The sequence below is a fragment of the Tupaia chinensis genome, unplaced genomic scaffold (genome assembly GCF_000334495.1).
Source record: "Tupaia chinensis unplaced genomic scaffold, TupChi_1.0 Scaffold000575_1, whole genome shotgun sequence".
Lineage (NCBI taxonomy): Eukaryota > Metazoa > Chordata > Mammalia > Scandentia > Tupaiidae > Tupaia > Tupaia belangeri.
The window spans coordinates 1410020-1420806 of NW_006160089.1; the positions used below are offsets into that span (position 1 = coordinate 1410020).

At 37.2% G+C, this 10787-nt stretch overlaps 1 protein-coding gene across 1 annotated transcript in view; it reads right to left on the minus strand.

Annotated features, from left to right (window-relative positions):
• Nucleotides 1–10787, minus strand: part of DENND1A (DENN domain containing 1A) — a 536048-nt gene that overhangs the window by 393317 nt on the left and 131944 nt on the right. Inside the window, exon 4 of the mRNA XM_027775610.1 lies at nt 4825–4874. Coding sequence (XP_027631411.1) covers nt 4825–4874 — 50 coding nt within the window. The remainder of the gene's footprint in view (nt 1–4824; nt 4875–10787) is intronic.

The window sequence follows — 10787 nt, forward strand, 5'->3', positions numbered from 1 at the left end:
TTTTTGCCCCTAATTGTTTTTTTTCGGTTGTTTTTCTTTTTTTTTTTTTTTTTTTTTTTTTTTCAGTTATCTGAATTTTCTACCTCTCTACAGTTAGTATATATTGCTTTCAAAATAAGCAGAAAGTGCTTGTTTGGTTATTTTCTCTAGGCTGTGATGGATGAGCTAATGGAGGCAGTATGCTCTAGCAGATAAAGTATGGTGGAAGTAGAGGTCAGATCACTGAGGCTTCCAAAAGCAGCTCTACCGCTTGGGAGGCGTGGGCCCTGAGCGAGTTATTTGAACCTCTGTTTCCTAGTGTACAACATGACGAGAGTGGCAACCTTGCAAATGTGTGACCTCTGAGGGCAAGAAGAGAAGACAGTACATGTGGTATCTGCCAGATAACAGGTACATAATAAAATGGTAAGTAGCATGTGAGCCGCAATGCATCTGTGGCTACATTCTCAACAGTAAACCTTGCCTCTGTCCCTGGCTAGGTTATGTCACTTCACTTCACGCTCCTGTCATTTGTGTGTACCAGTACAACAGAGCTGACTTTCTGGGTTCTGAAGGGGGTAAGCACAAACACGGCAAGCAGAGCTTCTCCATCACCCGCTGCATTTCTGGAGTGCTCTGACTATCTGAAACCGGTTGTCAGCTATCAGGGGCAAGCAAGTAACAACCACAATGTGTAACAGTACACTTTTTTTTCTTTTGGTAAGAGACTAATTTCATAAATAATGAAAGTTTTATGAAAGTGATACAAGGAACTAAGCAAGTCCCTACTCTGCCCTCCACCAAGAGCTTCCAGTACAATGCAGGGGGAAAATAACTCTAGACTGGAATACTTTATTTCATTCTTTGATTTTCAACATATTTGTGTCTTTGGGTCTAAAGTGAGTCTCTTGGAGACGGCATATTATTAGATCAAGGTTTTTGTTTGTTTGTTTGTGTTTTTGTTTTTTAATTCATTCTTCCCATCTCTGTCCCGGGAACAGGAGTATCTGTTCCTTTCCCAAGGATGTAATTACATAGTGAAGACCATAAGCAAGTCACTTTGCCTCTGCACACCTTGATTTCCCTTCTGTAGAATGGGATGCTTTAACACGAAGAATTTCAGCTTTAAAAATCCTACGAACTTGGGAACCAGCAGTTAGCATAATGGCTATGTCGCTGGACTCCCACGTAGTCGACCGTGGTTCGTGTCCTGGACCCGGTGGCTTAAAACTCACGCCGGGTGCGTGTGCGTGCGTGCCCAAGATCCCGAGAGGAGAATGGAGGAGAAGGGATTGCGGCCTGACCTTCCCCCCTGGGGGATGATTTCTCACTTTCTGTCTCTATGTCTCTCTCTGTCTGTCTGGCGAGCGCACGTGCCCTACAGTGAAAATCTCTCCAAAAAAAAAAAATCCTACGAACTTGTTCCCACACGTTTTCAAGGCCTCCTGCGGCCGGAGCCCAAGCTACCACGGTACACGTCACCCTCTCCCCAGCAGGCTCCATCTGCTCTGGCTGAACAGTCCCTGGGCTCACTCAGGCTTTCTCCTCTGCTTTGCTCTTCAGTGCAGATGGAGTGTGACGCTCTCACTTCCACTTATCCACTTCTTGCCATCCTGGCAGACTCAACACGGCTCACCCCCCATAGGAAGTTTTCTCTGACCATTTCGTTCTTCTCTCACCTCACTGTCCTTTTGAATAGATTGAATGCAGTACTTCCTGGACTAGAGTGGGAAACATGCGGAGGGCAGGGCTCCAAATCTGAGACATTTCCATGTCTTCCCCATCATCCAACAGAAAGCTATAGGTCTTGAATCTTCCTTAGCTCTTTGTGAAAAAGATACTGCATTCCTCTATCTCCTAAGTTGTTGGGGAAAGTAAATGAGGTGGTAACGTGACAGGGCCCAGAGCTTAGACTGGAGCCAATTAGGAACTTAAATACTGACTTCCTTCTTCTCCTCAGTCTTTATATATTTGGTGGCTGGTGATCCCCACAAGGTGGCCTACTAAAAAATGTATTCAGGGGATAGAAATATTGGTTGTGCCAATAGTCTAACAAGACCTTGGGCAAGTCACAATTTCTCTGCAGCTTAGACTTTCAAATGAACATAGTCCACTTGTTCTTTTTCACCACAAGAGAATAAAATGAGATAACACATGAGAGAGCCCTTTCTTGTGAAGAGCTCCTAGCATTGTTATTTTTCATAAGTCTTACTTTCAGGAAGAAAAATCCTAAAACAACACCAGAGACAGCAAGATGTCAATGTTAACAGGTGATTTGATGATGACTGTGAAAATCCTACTCCTGGTATAGACTAAAATGTCAGAAAGTTGTATCACTCGTCCTTGGGGTAGAAAAGTGCAGATATTAAAAAAGATTAGGAAGCTTCCTTTTTCAAACTCCGTCACCTGGGGCATTACTCATCCCCCATCCTGGCCTGTTTTCTAAGTCAAACAATATCATAAACACACCTGGGGGCTCAGTGGGCCTCAGAGTCTGGGCATATCCATTTGACAGCACTAACTGCAAACTAATAAAGTTGCAACATTGAAACATTTGTATTTATTGTAAATGAACTTCACTAGTAATATCTTTTCTGCATTAAAGTATGCCAAGATGAGAAGTGGGAAAACAGAAGAGAAAAAATATAGTCTCCACAATAATGTGGGTTCTTTTTTTTATATCAGTAAAACTTATCAACCCCCAGGACATGTAATATACTACAAGATAAGAAGAACCACTGTACATGGTGGGAATTAAAATACATACACAAAGGAATATTTCTGTCCTCAAATCATTTTGTGGGGGAAAAAAGATATGAGGAACATAATCAGGAGAGAGTAATATGGACAGAAACATTTCAGAAGAAAAAATATTTTTCTAACAACATAAAGACGTCAGACATTGGTGACCAAAAAGATTTCAGAACTATCACTTAAGGACTCTGCTTTTCTCCCATTTCAGAATGTAGTCATCCATACAGGTGAGTAAGTAGAGGCATGTGTATGGTATAAATGGGAGAAAGAGAAAAGCGTGCGTGTGCAAGTGTGATAGTGCAACTGTATATATGAATGTAAGTGTGTGTGCAGGGCGGGGACAAGGGGCAGATATTTAATCTCATTGTGCATCTCTTCTAATATTAGTTTAAACAGTCAATTAAGAAACACCTATCTGAAACATCACCATTTTAACAATAAGTCACGTAAAAATTTACACTTTTACTTTTCTTTGTTAAACACCTAACTATATTTTAAACACATTTCAGCTTTATTACTCTATATAAATAAACCCTTGCCATACTTTGTAGTACATGTTATAAGTTACTGGAGGAGATTTCATGCATCACTAATTCATACACATAAATGTGAAGTTTGCATTAAACATCTCTAAACAAAACCCTACTTCCTCACTATTTTTAGAAAGAATAGGATAAAAAAGAGAAAAGAGAACTCTCATTACAAAGACTGACCCTCTTAAAATTAAGTCTATTCTGTTTTGAGCATCAGCCTGCTACTAAGACATTCCTGGTACTGGGATTTTAAAAAGTCTGAGTCTGGAAGTACGACAATGGTTGATTGGCTTAAAAAAATAACAAGTTAGAACCAGGGGGTACAGTAATTATAAGTGGCTGGCAACATTCCAGAGTTGCTTTTTAGTACTCTTTTAAACTGCTTTGGCTACCAATTCTTACTTCATACCATTTTTAGATTTAACCAGGACACCAGTACTACAAAGTACAGAAAAGATCCAAACAGTATATGACTCCCCCATCTACTCTAAATCACTAAAACTTTTCACACCCTGCCTTGAGTAACACTAACATACATGAGAGACATCTCCTGAAGATGGACAGATTTTATAGCTTGTTTCAGATTATGGTACTTAGTACTTACAACAGTATTTTCTACAACCTGTCACTAAAAGTGGAATTTTAAAGATGCAATGTATGTATGGTCTCATAGTTTGATTTTCCATTAGGAGAAAATAAAAAAAAGACATCAAGTACATAAATAAATGACTGTAAAAAATGTTTCAACTATAATGAAAAACACAGTAGACATTTCTTAAGAATAAAGATGAATATTTTGTCCTTTTATTAATATAGTGAGTAAATTACAGTTTTATAAACTAAGAAGAAAATAAGAAAGAAGTTAAATACCACTAACCAATAGTTCATTTAAAAAGAAAAGGAAAAAAAAAGACTACTTTAATTATCTTGGAGTTATATTTGTACCACTCCAAGACACATTATATTACAATGCAAATAACTAAAAAACATTCAGATGGTTTTGTGCTTTTTAATCTAGAAATCTATAGAAAATGCTGATTGCTCCAGTGATACCATTCTTAGCCACCTAAACATAATGCAAAACATTATTAAGAAATGTGCTTTTTAATTAGGAGAATACTTTCAAATGAGATAGGGTTATGATGGATTGAATTAAAAGTTGAAGTCTAGGAAAAAGAAAGTATGTAATATTCATATGAAGTAACATAACATTACTTGTTTAAGCCAAATATATTCATTTTTAAATAAAAATTAAATAGCACTGGATTAAATACCAACCATTCTTAATCATGGTTCAAGTCTGATAACCAAAACCAAAAATTTAACGCCACACAAAAATACATCTCACAAACTAAGCAGTGCAAAGCTGTAAGCTTTAAACTTTTTGATAGTGTCTATAAAATCCCCAGGAAAGGAGAATATTGCAACTCTCCTTGGAACATAGGTGTTTTAAATCATGGTTAAACAGACAGAATGTTGAGAATGGTATGGTTTTTATTTTCTATAGCAGGTTTATTGACACACTTTTTTCTAGTAAAGTTTGAAAATCTGACACTACCTGTCCACATAGAAGGGGAAACAAAACTTGGTCAAAGTCTGTAGAACTTCCTGTGGAGAGAAAGAGAGATAATTTATACATCTAATGGGACCAATAAATCTAACATTAACCACAGCATACAATCTAGCAACTTTACCCTAAAGAAAGAGGAGACAGATGAAGAAATATGGGCTTTATCAATTACATGGGAGGACTACCAGGCAGTCAATCATGAGGAATAATAAACATGATCAAACTTCATTAAAAATGAAAAATTAATCAAGAATCACACATGGGCAAGCAGCAGGAGCCATGCAGGAAAGCTCTGAAGGGAGGGAGGCGGTTGGGTTGCTGAGTGTTAACACCCCTCCAGGGACCATCTCCAGCCTGACCATATGGATCAGAGTGAATAACACCAAGCCACATGGGTTTGGCCTGGCAGGGCCGCTGTTGCTGGCACCGTTTTTGCCTGTTACCTAGGAACAGAGGGGGCCAGGATTAGACAACGCTTCCCAACATCAATAGGCCAAATCGCAGCAGAATAGAAAGCCAACTTGAAGATAATTGTCCCTGAACACTGTCAACTACATTTTTTTAGAGTTTAAAACTTCATTTACTTACTTTATAAAAAAAAAAAAAAAAAAGTTGCCATTTCTGGCAACAATTTATTTTAGAAGCAAATTATAACAATTTTACGTAGGTATGATTTTTAGTTAAATATCATAATCAGAATTGGACATACTTACCTGTCAGTAATTTATGAAAAGTCAAAGCAAACTATCAGTTAAAATGTCTTTTTTACAAATATGTAAGTATATAAAATCAAGCACATTAATCAGGAGGGTGAAAAAGTAGAGTGACATCTCAAAGACTCACTCATAAAAGACAACCTTATGTGAAGAGGATCAATACTGGTACCTGAGACACCGTATACAGCTGTGTGTGACTCTTAACTAACAGGCACATTTCACACACACAGCACGTAACGAGACACAGACACGAGCCATTACTAGTATGTCCTTCGTGGAATTCTCTTTAGCTTAACTTAATTTACCAGCAGACTTGGACAGCCCACAGTTGGTCCTTATCACAAGTTCATAGACCAATGTTATAAATTTTAAAAAAGTATCCCTTTCATGCATTTGACTTGCTTTTTAACTATTTAAAATCCTGACTTCGAGACAAAATGAAGACCACATTTTTCAGTCATTGAGAAGCTGGTTCAAATTAAAACAAATCTGCCCATTGCAAATCCTAATCCAAGTGATAAATTAAAGATCAGTTTACAAATGTAGCACTTTTCTAACCAATAATAATGAATTATCAATGCTAACTGAATTGATGCTTCTCGCTTCATTTATTTTTAAAACCAGTTCTATCATTCAAGAAATAAACCACATCAATCTAATAACCCACTCAATGAAGCAGAAAGCACATTGACTTGCTCTGCCAGAGCATGTTCCGCCTACATAATTCAATTGAGCATATCCTATTTTTAATATCATCTTGGACTGGTACTGGGTATATCACAACACTGCTAAGGCATGTCGTGAAGTAGTAAATGAATAAAGAACCAGAAAAATGAAAAGGAATGGATAAGAATACCACAGCATGTTTTAAACAGTATTATACATTAGCTAATTTTATAATGTGACATTCAGAAGTCCATATAGATTGTTTTTAAACTAATAAATTACAATAGTCAATAGAAACCCAGAACAAGAGAAATGTCTCAGAGCATCATGTTATTATCAAGCAAATATTGAAAAGAGATCATATAAAATATTTTTATACCTGCAGTTTTTAATTCATTAGAAAGTATTTCATAATCCACATACACAAAACTCTTACAATTTATACATACGCACACAAAATCCTTATAAATTTTCTTCCACTTTGAGTTTCAAATAATACCACAAAGCATCTCTTAACTTCAGTATATGTACCAAGTAGTCTTTAAAACTCAGTACCAAGTGTTCAGTCATGGCCAATATCAGCTGCAAAGACGGTTATCCTTTACCCTCAAAAGTTACAGGTGCAGAAAGCACTTCTCTACTCTATGCTGGAGTTGTGCTGGCAAAAGGCCTCAAAGATTTTTGAAAGAAAGGACCCCCATGGCTATAAGAAAGCATTGTGCTCTACAGCAGAGTCAAAGGAATCTAATATGCCCAACTTATTACTCACTACAATATAGAAACTACTTACCACTTTCGAATGTCAAGAGTAATAACCAACTTTGAACTTGTCTGTCAGATAATATTAGAACAAATATCAAAATACCCAATGTAGGCTGAGTGTAACCCACCTCCCACGAGCTTTCCTTCTTACCCAGGAACGCAGTGATAAATCTAATTAAGCAATGGGGCTGGGGGAGGGGAAGGAGAAAAGGAATATAGGCAAATGTAGGCACATGTTTGTACGTTACAATATGTTTCTTCATGTTTGTGAAATTACAAGAGCTTGATATTCCAATTTAAGTCAAACAAGATGGTGGTGTGCTGTCAGAGAGAAAACAAAAATGAGCATCTATTCTGTGTTGGGCATATTCACACATTATCTCAATCAAGACTGAAATATCTACTTCTAAGTTTGGGGAGGGGAGGACAGGAAGAGGGAGGGAAAAGCAAGCAATGTTCTTTGTAAACAAAGATGGCTGAAATAAGCCAATTTTCTTAATATTGATGTTTTCCTGATATATAAACATTCAGATACTTGACCCTCTGTTTTCCAAAGAAAAACATGATTATGCAAATATGAAAAGAATCACTCTCCCAGAGAGGGGGCTTGAAAACCCTGACTTAAATATATTTTGAGCTTTATGTTTATGGCAGAGCATGCCCAGTCTTCCAGTCATTATGGAGAAAACAGTCACTGCCCAGTTACCAATCCCTTTCTCTCTCTAGATCTCGCATTCCTGGCCAGGAAACTTTCTTTGTAGATGGAAGGTAATTTTCCTGTTCTCTCCCTGCTTCCCCTCTTGCCTACAGAAGCTCTTTCTGACAAACAGCCTCAGAATAACTTCAGCTACTGCCACAGAAATCGGATCTTGGAGATGCAGCACAGCTGATGAAATGTAAATGACCTCATTGCTAAGGCAGGGGGTGGGGAGGACTGTGTGCCAGCTCTCCGGATCAATTCCCAAGTTTATATTTTCACAAATCTTTTTATGTACAGTTTGATTTTTTAACATTTTAATGAGCAAAAAAAGTGAATCTATAGTAGCCAGTCACCACAGTTAAAGTGCAGGGCATGAACTAGATCCCAGGAGGGAACTAGTCCACCATGTCACCACTGGCTTTAGGACATTCGCCACCTGGTTCCATGTCCCCAGGTTCCAACTCTTTTCATAATCAAAACACTGCTGACATTATAAACCCCAGACGGGTTTTCTAAAATCCCTCCCAATCAATATATCCAACACATAACTTATTGGAGACAACACTGAGCTCATTGATTAAGGTGAGTTCAGTAGCAAAGTTTTCAAAATAAATGAGACAAGAATACAGCATTCAACCCCTTTGTGTCACCAGACAATTTATGAAATAGGCAATTTCCAAAAGGGCTTTTCTTCCTAACAAAATATATGATACTTCATGTGGGAAGAAATACGAGCAGAGGGGGCAGGGAGGAAGTGTGGTGGAGAGGCAGTTGCACAAACCTTTCGTTGATGCATATATTAAACAGCAGATTGCACATGTAGTGGAAACGCAACATCTATAAAGCTCTACCCACAAGGAGATACCAAGCCTCAGAGCATAAACCAAGATATGAAATTAACACACCTAACGCTGGATATACTTGCTAATGAAATTCAGAAATGCACTCAAGATGCATCTCAGTTTACTTTGGATTCACTTCACCCAATTCAAATTTTCATCTGGTCAGAAGGCTTATCAAGGGGATTTACTCCAACCTGGAGATTATACTCTGCTGACACCAAGCCACTCTATATAGAATCTAGTCAAGTTTTAAATTATTATTATCCATTAGTGAATCTGTTCTCAAAGCAAAACTTAGAAAACCAAAGTCAATGAAGTTAACTGAGATTATCAGGAAGACAGCAAGCTAGATCACTTCACCCTGAATTTGGGGCTTGCGGGGTAGAGAAAGGTATGTGTTGGAAACCCTGCAACAGCCATCATTTCAGATGTCAAATGCTTTGTTTTTATTGCTTCATTGAAACCTATAAACAAAAATTAGTTTTATTTGGCAAAGAGAAACAACTGACAGACAGACACAGACAAACACACCCCACAATAAATGCCATTTGAAAGATAAAAGCTCAGGCTGATTGTAGTGTTCACTGGAGTTACAGAATGTTGAGAGATGAGGCACATTCTCAGTAGTCTAAAGGGAAAAAATGTGTGCAGGAAAACATTTAAATAAAGGAAAGAGATAGCTTGAATAAATGAATGCATTTTAAAATATGTAAAGCCACAATTGGCCTCTTTGTGGCTTGCTGAAAGCTGATTTTGCAGTTCCTAATTTACCTCTGTCCAAAAAGGAGACTGAAAAGGGAGGGAGGAGGGGAGTTGATGGGAGAACTTTTCCTGAGTTTCTTATATCTAATTTACTTGTTCATTTCAAGATGTAGGCGTATGATAAAAAGATCAGTGAAGCTCAAATTCCTAAAATACTCTGTGTTTAAATTTTGTTTAATAGCATGAGGAAAATGCTGCTCCTGTAAGTCTTGGCGATGGAGAGCAGTGCCACTGACTTGAAAGAAAAGTCTTTGATTGATGATCTTAAAACTCAAGTTGAAAGTTAGAAACAGAACACACACAAAATCCAAACACACAAAAAGCTAACGAAAATTTTATGTTAAGCCATTTCAAGTTAAAACCAGGGACTTCTCTTTGTTAGTGAAAGCTAACAAATGTTTTAAATGCTTATGATTAAGAAGGGTAAGTTTTTGGAAACCTAAATCACACCTAGTTCAAGAATGTTGATCAGAAGTTTCCCAAAGGTGAAAACAGAAAATAAATTTTATTCTTCACTGTAAGTGTCAAGTTAAATCCAGCATCCATACTATAGCTACAATCATGTTTTGTTTTGTTTTTTTTCCCCCAGAAAGAAAAAGAAGCTTTGAATAAGGGATTTTACAGAAAGGCCTTTCAACACCGGAATATAAAAGCCGGGTCAAATTTCTAACAACACTGCTCAAATGCTACACAGTCTGCTTCCTTTCTTTGGTACATTTCAATATTTATCCCTAGTTTCCCTTTTCTAAACTTTAGTTTATTCTGAGTTATGTATATGTTATAGTCATGCAAATATGTGTAATAGTAAGGGAAATTAATGTTTTAATTCAAAGATAAAGTTACAATAAAAAAACCTGGCATATTCTATAAAAATGTATCATATAAATTTTATATCTAAATAATCAAGGCATTAAGCACAGAAGAGGAAAGCACCCAACAGCATAAGCATCTCTAGAACCACCTTAAGTATAAATATCCATGACCTTTGAGGCCCAATGTAAAAATACTGGATCTTATTTTTTAAATTAACAAAAGTATGTCACCTTTTGGACCTTTCCCTTTCCTCGAATATGTACCTCAAGCTAAACTGTTCCATGATCACATTATATAATGTCTTTTCCAAGATTCCTTTTATTAATTGTAAACTGTAGGGCAAAGGGGTTGAAAACAAGAGAGCTGTAGTTCTATGGCCACTGTTAAATACCAATAAAAATTTTAATACTGGTTTCAAATACTTCCAAAACAAATGGCTGATTTGGTTAGTATCTCTTACAATCAGCATTCAGTGGTTTCAGTAATGTAATTTCATCTCCTTAAACATTGATTCCTGTTTCCTGAACACTTGTGTTATCAATATTTCTAAAAGGAAGGGGGAGAGGGCAGACACAAGTCAGCACATACCAAAGGAATAGGGTCCCAACAGTAAAACTGCAAACATGATTTCACTGAAGAAGCAACTTGCCCTCAGGAAGATACTATTAAAAAAAGAAAGGGGGGGGGGGG